This window comes from Gymnoscopelus microlampas (assembly GCF_963454915.1).
Source record: "Gymnoscopelus microlampas genome assembly, chromosome: 11".
Taxonomy (NCBI): Eukaryota; Metazoa; Chordata; class Actinopteri; order Myctophiformes; family Myctophidae; genus Gymnoscopelus; species Gymnoscopelus microlampas.
In genome coordinates, this window is record NC_139948.1 from 8,690,830 (window position 1) to 8,706,702 (window position 15,873).

Consider the following 15,873-nt stretch of genomic DNA (forward strand, 5'->3'; position numbering starts at 1 on the left):
GCCGACATGAATATAGGGTTGAAGTGGTTAAATCTTCAAAGTAACAAAAGTTTTCAAATCATTTTAGTGGAGTAAAAGTACAATATGTGCCTCTGAGATGTAGTGGAGTAGAAGTAAAAGTATAGAAAATTGGAAATACTCCAGTAAAGTAACAGTACCTCAAAATTGTACTTAAGTACAGTACTTGAGTAAATAGTTACTTTACACCACTGATCAACTGATTATCAAGTACACACCCTAGGGTTTAAGTAGTTAACATCAAAAAGAGGGGGGGGGGGGAAACGAGGCTTTGTATTGCTCGTATAAAACCCAGTTATGTTTCACTTTCATTTTTAATGGGTTGGCTTTTAAACATAAACGAAACCCTTCGCTCTGAACCCGTAGCTGATTAAGAGACTTCTAGGAAACCACAAGGCAGTGGAAAAACACATTACCAGAAAGACTGATGACTGTTTAACGGCACTTTGAACGCTGTTGACCTTGTCAGGCTCACTGATTAAAGTTCACACATACAGCGCTGGAATGTCAAGTCAACAGCAATGTTTCTTTTGCTTTGATTTCTATGATTTCTACATGGAGTTGTTGTTGTTCACAATGCAGCATTATCAGGGTGCAAACCAGGACTTGTAGATCAGCTATTTTCACTATGTGTGTATGCCACCATTATACAATGAAGTATAATACAGTCTGTTAACTCACCGAGTGCCAGAATTATTTCTGTGTTGTCCCAGTGCCAGAGATTTTTACAAAGTAAAAAAAAAATGCTTAGGAACTCAAAATAACTAAAATCTTTGCTTCTGGGGTTTCCTGGAACAACATATTTTGAGACGGGGGTCCGCAGCCAAATACATATCATTTTGGGGGTCATTGACATGAAAAAGTTTTAACACCACTGATATTATGGCAACATACGTTTAAAAAAAACAAAAAAATGTTAAGTTACATTGGTAGAATCCCCAGAAGAAAACATTTGAGTTACAAATGTTCGCTTTAAAACATATATTCAAAGATTTGCACGCTTCTTCCACATTAAAAAAAAAAAGCAGATCTATAAGCTCATAGCGCGGCATTCGGTGCCGCACTATGAGCTTGTAGATCTGCTATTTTTTTAACAGCAAAATAAATCAAAAAAATGAGATGTTCGTAACGGGTAAAAGTTCTTATAACAGACAAGAGCCAATAGCTAAGCTGGTGGTGGGTGGGCGGGGCGGTATCCATACCTGGAGGACAGGGGTCCGTGGGGGGTCCGGAAGCAGGGCACGCCCCGGGGCCTTCGTTTCCTGAAGGCCTGCTCGATGAGCTTGCCCTCCGAGGAGGGGTCTATCCTCCAGAAGGACCCCTTGCCCGGCTCCTCCTGTGAGCGGGCCACTTTGATGAAGTAGCGGTTCAGCGACAGGTTGTGGCGGATCGAGTTCTGTTTACGACAACAAAGAGGAGAGAGGGGAAAAGGAAGAGTTTTTTTTTTTTTAGATCGGGGGGTCCAACGTTTTTCAGCCCAAGGACCCCCCCCCCCCCAGCTCAGTGGTTCTCAACCTTTTCAGGCCGTGAACCCCTCAAAATAATCATATTTGAACTGGGGACCACCTAAAATAATCCTATTTGAACTGGGGACCCCCCAAATAATCCTGTTTGAACTGGGGACCACCTAAAATAATCCTATTTGAACTGGGGACCCCCCAAATAATCCTGTTTGAACTGGGGACCACCCAAAATAACCCTATTTGAACTGGGGACCACCCGGAATAATCTTATTTGAACTGGGGACCCCCCAAAATAATCCTGTTTGAACTGGGGACCCCCCCAAAATAATCCTATTTGAACTGGGGACCACCCGGAATAATCTTATTTGAAATGGGGACCACCCGGAATAATCTTATTTGAACTGGGGACCACCCGGAATAATCCTATTTGAACTGGGGACCACCCAAAATAATCTTATTTGAACTGGGGACCCCCCCACCCAAAATATGTACAAGATCGGCTATTTTCACAATGTGGCCAATGTTTGACCAGTTTGTATATATAGTTTGGTATTTAAAAGGTCTTAAAAGTCCTTAAATTGTCGCTTTACTGTCATCTGGGGACCCCCCAAATATATTGTGGGGGTACACATGTTGAGAACCACTGCCCTAGCTGAAAGACAGATGTAGCAGGGACCCCCCCCCCCTGATGATAGTGCTTAGACAGCACTATCATCAGTGTTTGATTCATGTTAATGTGTATTTTCAGACATTTAACCACTTAAACACTCAATACTTAGTAAACTTGGTTTGGCTCTTTTTCCCCTCAACACCAAACCTCCTTGCCGAAATAGCAGATCTACAAGCTAGCCAACTCGCCAAAAAAATGTGCAGAGAAGTAGAGAGATGGAACTTGTATACTGAAGTATATCAGGCTTTACAATACAAATTCAGCAGAGAACTTTAAAACAAAAAGGATGAATTTGGAAGGTTAAAGGGCAAGACCACTTTGATACAGGTTTGGGTTGTGTAGTTACCTTGCCATGATGTAACTCCAAAGGTGGGCAAGAAATAAAAAATAATTCCTCCATTGATTAGAAATTGATAATTCAAAATATGCTCCTCATTGACTTACATTGTACGGTAAAACTGCTCTCAAAGTCACTCTTTTAGCACAAAAACGAACGCAAACAAAGTTGATTCAGACAATATAGAGCATCACCAAACCCAGTACTGTTTTTTTTTTTAAATAAAAATGTCAACTTCCTGTTGATTTTGCCATTTTTAATAAGTAGAAAACCCGGACTGGATCGGCGGATCCGGATCCAGATCTTCAAATAGTAAAATCAACAGGAAGTTGACATTTTTATTAAAAAAACAAACTGTACTGGGTTTGGTGATGTTCTATATTGTCTGAATCAGCTATGTTTGGGTTCATTTATGTGCTAAAAGAGTGACTTTGAGCGCTGTTTTACCGTACAATGTAAGTCAATGAGGAGCATATTTTGAATTATCAATTTCTAATCAATGGAGCAATTATTTTTGATTTCTTGCCCACCTTTGGAGTTACATCATGGCAAGGTAACTACACAACCCAAACCTCTACTAAAGTGGTCTTACCCTTTAACACATTGACTGCCTGAATTATTTTCACTGCCTATTGTTATTCATGCCAGAGATTTTTCAATGAAAAAAAAAAAGTACTCAGGAGCCGAGATACAACATTTTAAAGTTTTAAGTTAACAAGGAAGTGGATGAGAGTAAAGATCTTCGAAAATTCATATCTCCTTGGTCTTTGGGTCAAAAAAAGAAAAGAAAAAAAAAATTGAAAATTTATTTTTTTGCTTAAATCGAGTTAACTCGATCTTGGCAGGCAAGTGATGAAAAGCTAATATCGAGTTAACTCGATCTAGGCAGTCAATGTGTTAAGTGGATCCATTCACAAAATGTCAGATCTGGTTAACATGACGCACTACGGGTGTTGTACATGTCACAGCTGGTATTCGGAACTTGAAATATAACAGGGCATGTTGCAACTTCTCTCGCCGTGTGTGCGTACCTCGGTGTCAGCGAGCAGACCGCATGTGTGTGGCTTGGCTTCGAGGAAAAGTGCTCTGCCCAGCTATGTCAACTATGCATTTAGGTTTCCGAGGTATTTCGACAGCGGCGGTGTGTGTGTGTCTGTGTGTGCCTAGGTTTCCTGTGTAACGGTGTCATGTCATCTGTTGCAGGACTGCACTGACATTATGTCATTGAAAGTGGTGCAGCGGTCCCCATTCGGCTGCCGTGTTAAAGGCAGCTCAGACTCCACCGCACCGGTTTTGGGCAGACTCTGCGTTGGAAAGAGTCTGCTGCCGACAAATTGTTGTCGGATATCGTCGCTCCGTCGGGTAGAGGTCCGTCGGGACCTCTATCGACGCAACGATGATAAACAGAGCATGTTCGGTTGGTCCCGACTAGACTAGAGCCCGTCCTCAGCCCTGGGCTGGTGGAGAATGCTTCGCTGTTGCCAGATTCAGTGAGAGGTCTATGAAAACAAGCCCAAAAGAAGTGACCAGTTACACCACTTGAGCCCTATTTCATCAGCTATTTTCAAAAATAATCTTGAAAACAAGCCCAAATAAGCAACTACACTTCAGAAACAAGCCCAAGCTAAAAGCAACCAGCAACTGAATATTTACAAGCGACTTTACAGGAAAAAAAGTCAAAAGTCGCTTGTAATAAGCAGACCTGGCAACATTGGCAATGTCACATTTGAGTACATTGGAAATGTCACATTTGAGTACTTTTTCCACCACTGCCCTCCACCTACCCACCCACCCCACCCCGAAGCCAGCCGAACTCACCTGCCAGCCCTTGTCTGCGGTCCTGTAGTAAGGGTAGTTCTTTGTGATGTGCGTGTAGATCCCGTTCAGCGTGAGCTGCTTGTCCTGAGCGAGGGTGATGGCCTGGACTATGAGCTGTGCATAGGAGTACGGAGGCTTGGAGTCGTCCTGTGGCGGGAGAGAGGCACGTTGATTTGTGTTAGCATTAGTTTCAACAACAGGGCAATAGGCTCTATGCACAGCAGCCATATTATCACTTCACAGGTGTTACCAATGATACTAATGAAGGCTCCGTTCCATTTAGTGTAGCACAGTGGTTTCCACGACCCCCATAACTCTGAGCGTGTACAAATGGAACACGGGTCCATTTGGTTCCATTTGTACACTGCTAATAGTGCATTTATATCAAAAAGCACCTTTATCAAAAGTGCTTCACTACGTGCATTACATTCTCACACGCATGGTGGAAACCATACAAGGCACAAACCTGCTCATGGGGAGCAGTTAGGGGTTCAGTGTCTTTCTCAAGGAACATTTTGTAAGTTTCTTAACGCTTTTACTGCCATCGAATTCTGCCTTTTATTTTTCTTCTTTGTTTTTAATATATTTCACCAGATGGCGCTTTTACCTAGCCTATGGATGGTCCCTTCACAGCGAGTGAATGAGAGAAGCAGAAATGACGTCGTATTACAAAATAAAAGCTTGTTTGCTTCCTGTTTATTTCCTCAAGTGGCCATATCTCCGTTCCTCTTGCTTTATGGCAAACAGCCTGATTGAAATGGCCACAGCTGTGACGGGAACCCCGTGCGTGTAACCAGCCAATCACCGTGAGGACGGAGGTCACGCAGAATATTCCATGATTTTTCAAAAGGTACAGAAAAAAAAATCGCTCTTTTTCTCTGGTAGTGGGGTGACACCATTACAGTCAAAGAGTTGAGACATTTTTTGGGGGGATTTTTTTTGTGTCGATTTGTTGACATACAAGTCATTCATCAAACATTATCACAACAAAAAAAAAACTGAGTTTCGATATATTTTCGGGTTAATTGCCCGTAGCCCTAGTTGGAGATCGCTCCGCCCTGGGAACTTAAAAGCCTGCCCAGCCTCACCTTGGGACTGTCGCCCCCGGAGGCGTCTTTGTCGTTGTCGGGCTGCGAGTTGTCGTTGATGAGCTGCAGCTCGGCAGAGCTCACCATGCGACCGCCCATCCGGTATCCGGACAAGCCGGCGCCTCGCGGACTGGAGGGGCAGGAGTTAGCAGCACTGTGGAAGGGAAACGTAGAACATGTCAAGTTAGCTGCAGAATCTGGGTCTAAGTAAGTAAGTAAGCCCAAGTATGTCACAGGGACTTCCCCCCCCCAATCCAACCCTTGATCCCCATTTTTTGTGTCTTTGGTACGACCTGGCCGGGGATCGAACCCTGACCTCCCAATATCAGGGCGGATAACTCTACTTCTGCTAACTCTCGCAAGGCCACTGAGCTGCTTGATATGGGTCCAATTTCACTCTAAATCATTTGGTAGTATTTCGATATTGCAATATTGATATTTTCACTTAAGTAAACATTGTTTGCACTTTTATCACCATTGCCTGGTATAGAGGGTTTGTCAGTTGTCACCTGTGACATTAAAATCGCCCATAGGAAACGTGCTACCCACGGGCGTGTGTGTGTGTGTGTGTGTGTGTCTGCAATTATGAACCATCTGTCCGGGTTATAAGGTCGAGAGGATCTACAACAGAAACGCCTCTCTCTCTTAGCTCTGTCCTCGGTAAACTAAAGCCTAAGCTGTGGGCAGAGCTGATCCCCAACAGGGCAGGCCGTGTCAAAGGTCGACGCGTATCTCAAGGTTACCGTTAGCCGTCGAGGTGCGCAATCTCCTATACCGCAGCTTTTTTTTTCAATGCATTATATTTAAAGGGTGTCATGTGACCCAGTTTGGCCTTTGAGCACAGATTAGGGACACATGCTAGTCTTTATAGAGGATGAAAACATCAACCGTAACCTCTTACAGCGATCACCATTTCATACTTTGCTGTAAAGCCGTGTCGCACAGGGAAAATAGCATATCTGAAAGCTCACAACGAGTCGCATTGTGATGCGTTGTGAGCTTGTAGATCTGCTATTAAGATTTTTGCATGTTTTGACCTGTAATGTACTGGCCCAAAATAGTGATGCCAGGGTTAAACCATTAAGACCGGGAACGCATCTGTGTCATTTTAAGTTTTCTTTGGCTATTCAAAAATAGCAGATCTACAAGCTCATGGCACAGCACTCGGTGCCGCGCTATGAGCTTGTAGATCCGCTATTTTTTGAAAAATCATGAAAATGTGTGCAAATCTTTGAATATATATTTATAAAGCGAACATTTGTAACTCAAATCTTTGCTTCTGGGGGGATTCTACAAATATCTTCTAAATCCTAACAGTTTAAAAGAAAACGTATGTATGTTCTCAAACTTTTTCATGTCAAGGACCCCCAAAAAGATATGTATTTGCCCGCGGACCCCCGTCTCAAAAGGTTTTGTTCCAAGGACCCCCAGAAGCAAATATTGGAGTTACAAATGTTCACTTTAAAAATATATATATTCAAAGATTTGCACGTTTTTTCAAAAATAGCAGATCTACAAGCTCCGCGCTACGAGCTTGTAGATCTGCTATTTTTGATTAGCCAAAGAAATCTAAAAATTACACAGATGCGTTCCCGGTCTGAATGGGTTAAGTGGTTGAAGCTGACCCAAGACAAGAATGGAGCGTTTCATAGCAGCCCCTCGGTCAAACAGTGGTATGTTTTGGCTGCTTAAGCGGCCACTTTGGCAGACTACCAAACCCAGTATGTCCCAGCGGAGACATTGGGTCATTTTCAAGAGTATATGTTACGACGTAAAAAAAAGGATGACTGTCCATTTCTTTCACCTCTAGAGAGATCTCCGGTGAATTCCCAGAATGCACTTGACCAATGTACTCGTCTCTGTCGGGTGGAAACCTCATATGTCCAAAACTGTTCAGGATTCAAACATTTTTTTAAATGCAAAAGTCGCCGATCCGCAAGCTCAAAACGTGTCGCTTGCGGATCTGCTACTTTTGAGTGACGCGGTACTATGATCCAAGTAGGGCCTTCATTTACAAAAATAATTATGTAAATAAGAGGTTGTAAAATGATGTAAATAATTGGCTTTCAAACCTTTTATGCCCAAGGCACATCGAGGGGGAAGTAAAAATCACAAGGCATATCTATAGTCATCATTTCCTTATGACATGTTATCACTCTGTAAACATTTACTTTGAATTACTAATGAAATAAAAAGTTTTGGGTAGAGAATTTCCCTCTGTAGTGGGTAATGAGTGAGCAAAGAAGTACTGATAGAGATATATATATATATACACACACAATATGTTTAACTGAGGATTTTACAGTGTACCACTTCAGTGGGTCCCAGACAGTGTTGCCTTGTCTGCCTATTATAAGAGACTTTGGGCTTGTTTTAATGTAGAGTTGCTTGTAAATATTGGTGGTGTAGTTGCTTATTTTGGCTTGTTTCCTAATGTTGTTTAACCCAGTGGTTCTCAAACATTTTCATGTCTAGGACGCCCCAAATGAATATGCATTTGTCCACGGACCCCCCCCCATCTGAAAATATTTTGTGCCAGGGACCCCCGTACCAGATTTGTGTTATTACATTTTTTTGGGGGGAAAATAGAAAATAGCAGATCTACAAGCTCTCAATGTGTGCGACGCGTTGTGAGCTTGTCGATCATCTATTTTCAAATATCCGATGCATATAGGTTTAAAGTGCTCATGTGGCCTCCTAGTCGCTCCTTTTGGGCTTTTTGGTCGTCATAGACCTGGTTGCTTATGTCTTTCACAGAACAGAGCGAGTACCTGATGGTTCCCGTGGGCGAGGGCAAGGGGCTCATGAGGTGAGCGATGTTGTCTGGAATGTTGATGGTGAGGGGAGCGATCTGGGGCCGGACCTGCTTCACCGGCGACTCCGGAGCCTCGCGCTTCACCTTCTTGCCGCTGGACAGGGCCGTGAACGTGATCTTGATGTTGGTGCTCGGGAACCTGAAAGTGCACCTGGCAACGACAAGACAACAAGACGACATTTAAGGTCCAACGTTAAAGTACAGCAGTTCTTGACTAGAGAGGCCGACCAATGCCAGAGTATTGTTTGGGGTCTGGTGCCAATCCGGGGTAGGAAAGAAAACTCTGGCAGTGTATGAGTTAAGACCCGAGGCCGGTTCTACAAAGTCCTCCTAAATCAGTTAGTTCTCAAACATCTTTTAACCCATTAAGACCTAGAACTGTGTCATTTTTAGATTTGAGCTAAAAAGCATTATGGGTTAGGGTTATACTGATATAGAAACGTATGTTTCTATATCAGTATATAGAAACATACGTTTTTCAGAAAACTGTTGGGATTTAGGAGACATGTAGAATAGGCTTCAGGTCTCAATGGGTTAAGAACCCACAAATTGATATTTGGCAGCGGACCACCCATCTGAAAATGTTTTGTACCAGGGACCCCCAGAAGAAGATTTTTCAAACAACATATTTCAAGGTTTTTCAAAAATGTCCAAAAAATAGCATATCTTGTATATCTGCTATTTTTGTGAACCACTGTTCTTATTAACTGTTCTAAATCCTAAGAGTTTTCGGAAAAACTTATGTTGAAAATATTTGCTAAAATGACACAGGTGCGTTCCCGGTTTTAATGGGTGAAACAGCGTCAACCCAACCACTCGGTTCAGCCGATGCCAAAAGAAAAAAGGTATGACTTTCAGTACCCAGCGAGTCCTACTCTTCCCTATTATAAACATGTTGTGTAAAATGCAATACCGATTCACATCATGATAAAATCAAGCTGCGGGATGTGAAAATAAAAACTGACTTCAATTACAGCACAAACAAAATGCCCGAATAAAAAGCTCTACCTGTCGGCATGCTAAGGTCAAACCCCATACTGTAGGTCAAATCCATACCTTCAATACCGTTAAAACCATAGATATATATAAGAAAGGCTAGATGGCTCAAGGGGGCGTCGTAAGCGTAGTTCAACCGCCGCCATCTTGCGACAGTCGTTCATAACATTATGTCTATGGTGCATGTACTATTGAAATAACCATAGCGTGCTCAATTTCTCATCCGATTTTCAAACGGTTTGGTGTGTTGTAAACACCAAAGATGTAGTTATGATACTGCAAGTCTCCCCCGGGACCCAAACGTACAAAAATACATTACCACGAAATCCCCATTTAATAATGACAATAACCAATCTACAAGATCACAACGCATTGTGATGGGACGCGTTGTAAGCTTGTAGATCTGCTAGTTTCACTATTTTAAATGTGATTTTTTTAAAAGTTAGATTTCTTTTCTTTTCCTTTTTGAATAAAAAATAGAAGTGGGAAACGGATATTTACTCGCGACCCATAGAAATGGGGCCCGCGGCCCAAGAAATGGGTCCCGACCCATTGTTTGGGAAACACTGGACTAGTGGGCCTGGCCATGACCTGGACTGAGACGCGCTGATCTACGCAGCTGCAGGGGTCTTCAAAAGGGGGACCCCTAGGGGGTCCTCAGAGTTACTACGGGGGGGGGGGGGGTCCGCCAAATCTATGTGAGATAGAACATCAACATGAATCCAAAATGTAAAAAAAAGTGTGTGAATAAACCACATAAACAAAGAAAAACATGAATTTACACAACACTGTGATAGTGCTGTCAAACAAGTCTATGAAGCTATGAAAAATGTTATACAATGTAGTTGGGGGGGGGGGGGGGGGGGGGGTCCCTGCTTCATCTCTCTCTCTAAGCTAAGGGGTCCTTTGCCTGCAAAATGAACGTTAAAGACCCCCGTCTACGTGTTTGTCTGTCAGGTCTGACTCTGGAGTGATGGCAGAGTGGAGCACAGCGTGGCCACCTCTAGGGGGGAACAGAGAGCCTTGCTTGGAGGATCTGGCTAAATTTAGGCTCTGTGGTAAACACAAACACATGCTGCGAGCAGCAGCACGCTCACCCTCAGCGGCTGCATGTAAACACCAGCGTTTAGCCCGCCTGAGGGCTGGAGGAGGCAGGAGAAGCACTCACTCTCCACGCTCGTTTACAACTAAAAAGGAGGAGAGAGTCTTCCATTTTAGCCTCTGTCAACCCGGCGGCGTCCCTATTATGGGGCATGGCATTATCAGTGGTTTAAAGTAACTATGTACATTTACTCAAGTACTGTACTCAAGTACAATTGTGAGGTACTTTGACTTTACTGGAGCGTTTTTCCAATTGTCTATACTTTTACTTCTACTCCACTACATCTCAGAGGCAAATATTGTACTTTTACTCCACTACAATTATTTGAATTAAAACTTTAGTTACGAGTTACTTTGCAGATATAAATGATTAGATTATAAAACAATACATTAACCACGTTATCCCTATTTTATACCTAGGCTATTTTCAAACATTTTAGTACTTTTATTTTCGGTACTTTAAGTTTATTTGGCACAATATTTTTTAATTCCGGACTTCTAACATTGCTTTATAGATACTTTTACTTAAGTAAAACATTGGAGTACTTTTTCCATCACTGGTCATTATAGCGTTGCTGTCGGGCAGAAAGCCTCTCCATATTTTAACTTTAGTAACGCCCTACTTGATCACACTACAGCGTCACACAAAAGTAGCAAACATAGCAGATCTACAAGCTCGAAACGCGGTGCAAAGCGACTCGTTTTGAGCTTGTCGATCGGCTATTTTTTTGCTATTTTTTAATTTGAATCCTGATAAGTAATAGTTTTGGACACCTGACAAGGGACAATAAGCTAGAATGTTCACACATTTTACAAAAACAGCAAAAGATAGCCCATCTGCAAGCTCACGGTTCAACACGTGAGCTTGTAGATCTCCCCAGTTTCTGCCATTCGTCCTACGGCAAAGTATATACAGGGCTTAAGAAAAGAATCTGTTCATTTCTGCCAGAAAAGGCACCACCGTGTGTCTTAAGGGGAAACCAGGCCAAGAATGAGGACAGGCAATCTGCATGATGAGCCCGCAAGTTTGACAAATACCATTGAAGAGATCGAACGATTCTACATGTCTTAAGATCAGGCCGCCTCGAACCCCAGAGACGGGAGAAGGCCCAGATTGTTTTGCCAATGCCCTGATTTCTCTTTGCTTAAAAGAGTGCCAGGCGAAGCACTCTCACTGCCAAGCCCTAACGGAGCTGGCATGAGCTGAGAGAACTATGTCCCTGATACCTAAGTCTCAAATTAGCTTTGCCACTCAGAGAGAGAGAGAGTGAAAGAGGAAGAAAGAGTGGAAAGAAATGTAGGGAGCCAGACTGGTTCGGGGAAACATGAGGAAAGTATAGAGTGTGCATTGGTCGCTCTCCGACTGTTTAAGTCTATTGTTTTTAGTCTATGGTATCAGTCCTATGTTATCCACAGTGTACGCGACACATTTCCCGCTTCCAATACAATCAAAGAAAGTTGATAATTAAACCAGGACACTTTCAAGCCCAACACAGATTTAACCAGTGGTGGGAAAAGTACTCACATTTTCTACTCAAGTAACAGTATCAATAGTGCAATGTATCAATACTCCGTTACAAGTAAAAGGCCTCTGTTCAAAATGTTACTTGAGTAAAAGCACAAAGGTTTTGGCATCAACATATACTTGAAGTACCACAAGTAAAAGTGATAAAATGTTTGAAAATAGCAAATCTACAAGCTCACAAGCTGTTTGGCTCATTGAGAGAAAACTACAAGCAAAATGCCTGCCAAGGTGGGTTCAACCACACGCTTCGTAGCTATTGGTTGACGCCCCGGGCCAAAGTTCACCAATGGTGTAGTGGTGGGGGGAAAAAACGTTCGTTTCAGTGAACGAACAATCATTCGTTCACGTTCTCGTTCAGTATCGCTATTTTCTAGTGAGAAACTCTATGGCAGGAGCGTTCTTATAACGTCGCGCACGTACAGCCCGCCCTCCCGTCCTGCGTACGGGGGGGAGGGGATGGGGTGGCGTGACCGATAGCGTGAACGTAACAATTTCAGGAAGTGAGCGAGCTCGTTCGCGGCAATGAACTAGTTCTTTTGAACTAATCGATCACGAACGACCCATCACTACAACGTTGAACTCAGCTGGAAGTTCGGGCCCCCCCCCCTTCGCTCCCATTGAATGGACGTGAACACTGATGCTTTTGACGCGCATGTGTGACCATGCCCTTAGAGTTACACGCTACAAATTATAAATCAGGAACTTAGAAAAGTCCAGCAATCAAAAAAAGAACAGAACGCGGTCAAAGAATGCTTCTAAAAGTAGGAATAAGCACTTTTACAAATAAGCACACACAATTATTTATACTTTTCAACTATTTTTCCCCCACCTATAACGAAATGCCAAAAATAAGGACGCCCGGTTGAAAATGGGTTAATCAACAAGATTTCAAAGACTGTCAGTTTAATCATTTCCGTTTTTGCTGTTGTTGGCTGAATCAATACAAATAAATTCACACAAGTTATGGCTCTACCAGTAATTTAGTGACCCTAAAGCAATCCATTTAAAAAAAAAAAGGTACACTGCGCTCCTTGCTGATTGCCAACACTCTCGCCTGGCACCCACTATCTTTGGCAAAAGAATGCCTAGATTTAACCACATGAGTCCCTAGCTTCCCTATTCCGGGGGGAAACATTTGCAGAAAGTAGCCGATCAACAAGCTTGTAGATCGGCAGTGACATTTGGTGTAGAGGAAAATACTAGCAGACCTAGTATAGAGCCCTAGGAGAGCCGGTCAGGCTACATGAGTCGACCTGACCCCTGTCCGTTTCCTCACACGTTTTGAGTGTTACCCCGTTTCTAATATAAGTGTTTACACAGAAATGCGAGGTGGAGAGCTTTTAAAAGACTTCCACTCTGGGAGGTGGTTTCACTTTTATTGCGTTTTCAACCCCCGAAAAACACAGTCGGCGTCCAAAACGGAAGGCACATCTGATGATTCGTTTCCGCCCCGTTTTCTGTATGGATAGTTTCCTTGTAAACGGGGGCCAAAGGGGTTTAAGTGGTTATACGAGATGTCATGTTCAACATGGAGCACATTGTGTGATTGTAAAAAAAGGCCGCACAATGTCGTTGTGCTTCCACAGCACTGGAAGTACAGATTAAGCCCCCTACACACTGCCCGAAAAAAAAGGGGGGAAAGGGCTTCCTGATTATTCGACAACGTACTTGATAGAATAGAATATAGTGTGGCCCCAACATATGCTTTAACCCATTAAGACCTGGAACGCATCGGTGTCACTTTTTCATTTGAGCTAAAAAGCATTATTTTACACTTTGGCTACTCAAAAATAGCAGATCTATAAGCTCATAGCACAGCACCGAGTGCCGCGCTACGAGCTCGTAGATCTGCGTTTTTTTGAAAAATCGAGAAAATGTGTGCAAATCTTTGAATGTATATATTAGTTTAAAGCAAACATTAACTCAAATCTTTGCTTCTGGGGGGTCCCTGCCTGGAACAAAATATATTGAGATGGGGGTCCGCGGCCAAATTCATATCATTTTGGAGGTCCTTGACATGAAAAAGCCACTGATATAGAAACATAAGTTTTTCAGAAAACCGTTTAGGATTTAGAAGACATTTTGCAGAATCGGAACCTCAGGCCTCCAGACTAGGGGTCTGACTAGAGACTGACGTCAGTCTCTCTGATAAAGTACTTAAAAGTACTTGATGGTCATCGTATCACGGATATCAATATGCTTACGTAGATGCACATGTGTGTGCTGGGTCAAGCAGATGAAGTCATAAATCATGACACAACAAACCACGTAGAATAAAGGGTTTTGGGAACAAATCAATGTGTTAATATCCAAAACTTCAATTGAATAACTAATGTACCGAGTTGCACACGGAATGGAAAGCTTGTATAGAGTACTCTTTTTTCCCCCACAGCCTCAATACAATCAATGAGGCACATTGCCAATCTTCTTCTTCCCCCACTCAATGAGGCCCTAACTTTGAAAACACAAATACATCTCTTGTCATTTTAGATTTCTTTGGCTATTCAAAAATAGCGGATATAAAAGCTCATAGCACGGCACCGAGTAAATCATGAACATTTGTGAAAACCTTTGAATATATATTTTTTAAAGCAAACATGTGTCAAATGTGTTGTTCCAGGGACCCCCAGAAGCAAAGATTTGAGTTACAAATGCTCGCTTTAAAAATATATATACATTCAAAGATTTTCACACATTTTCATGATTTTTCAAAAACTCTACATAGCTCATAGATCTGATCGGCACTCTGTGCCGCGCCATGAGCTTGTACATCTGCTATTTTTGAATAGCCCAAGACATCTTAAAATGACACAGATGCGTTAATACGTTAAATGCATAAGACACTAGTTGCATAAGACTGCAAGCTTTAGATTGCAACTTTATATCATGGTCTAACGTCCATGATATTAAAGCTTGCAGCGGACGCCATTTGTCAAACGACAAAGCATATTAGGTGGTTAACCAGCATCTTTTTGTCGTTGTTGTTGCAGAATGTAAACAAACCAAAAGGAGTCACACAGCCATGATAACAACTTGAAGAACTCCTGTGGGGGGTGGGGGTGGGAGAGGGCTGGGAAAAACAGAGGGGGGAGGGGCAGGGAGGGGGGGGGGGGGTGGGTGGCTGTTTCAATCTGTGTTTACATCACCATAGTGGAATCCCTGGAACACAACCAACCAGTCCCCTGGGCCAGAGCTCAGTGTTGCCATGTCCGCTTATTATAAGCGACTTTTGGGCTTGTTTTTTTTTTCTCCTGTGAAGTCGCTTGTAAATATTGGTGGTTGCGGGTTGTGTGTTTTTTTGGGCTCGTTTCTAAAGTGTAGTTGCTTATTTTGGGCTTGCTGTGTAATGTTGTTTAAACCAGTGGTTCTCAAACATTTGTCAAGGACCTCCCAAATTAATATGTATTTGTTTACAGACCCCCCATCTAGCTCATGCCAGAGACATAAACTATTATCTTTAAGAATTTTTGGAAAATAGAAGATCTTGTAGATTGGCTAACCGATGTATGATGTATATAGGTTTAAAGGGCTCATGTAGCCTTGTCGCTTCTTTTGGCCTCGTTTTCCACAGACCTGGTTGCTTGTTTCTCTCGCAAAACCTGGCAACACTGCCAGAGCTCAGCCGACACCCCCATGCTGTCAGAACGCTTCCTGGTACCCTTCTTCTTTGCTTACAGTATATGACTGCACCAGCTAGTCACAATATGTTCCTGTAAAGCAGCATGACTCTGAACTGATTTTTAGGAGCATGGCACAGATGATAAAGTGATATTTTTGGGGGGTTAAAATTTGTATTAAATAGATCTGTATTCCAATAGTAATCATTGCTATAGGGTTAATTGTTAATGTTCAGTAAGAGGAGTATCCCCGTCTATTTAATAAACAGAAAGTACATTTTCAGGTCGGGATACCCGTTTCGTTCAATGAGGAGACACAGGATAAAAAAAGGAAAATTGGAGGTGGAGGAACACTATACAATTGTAGCTGATAAATGGCATGATTGACCCACCTGCCTGGAATGTGTTTTCTGTTTACTAAAGAG

The 15,873-nt window shown here is 42.6% G+C and overlaps 1 protein-coding gene across 1 annotated transcript in view; it reads right to left on the minus strand.

The window, feature by feature from the left end:
• foxk2b (forkhead box K2b) overlaps positions 1-15,873 on the minus strand; it is a 31,847-nt gene that overhangs the window by 12,264 nt on the left and 3,710 nt on the right. Inside the window, exons 2-5 of the mRNA XM_084072388.1 lie at positions 8,166-8,360; positions 5,395-5,548; positions 4,307-4,453; positions 1,221-1,414 (exon numbers count right to left, since the gene is read on the minus strand). Coding sequence (XP_083928514.1) covers positions 1,221-1,414; positions 4,307-4,453; positions 5,395-5,548; positions 8,166-8,360 — 690 coding nt within the window. The remainder of the gene's footprint in view (positions 1-1,220; positions 1,415-4,306; positions 4,454-5,394; positions 5,549-8,165; positions 8,361-15,873) is intronic.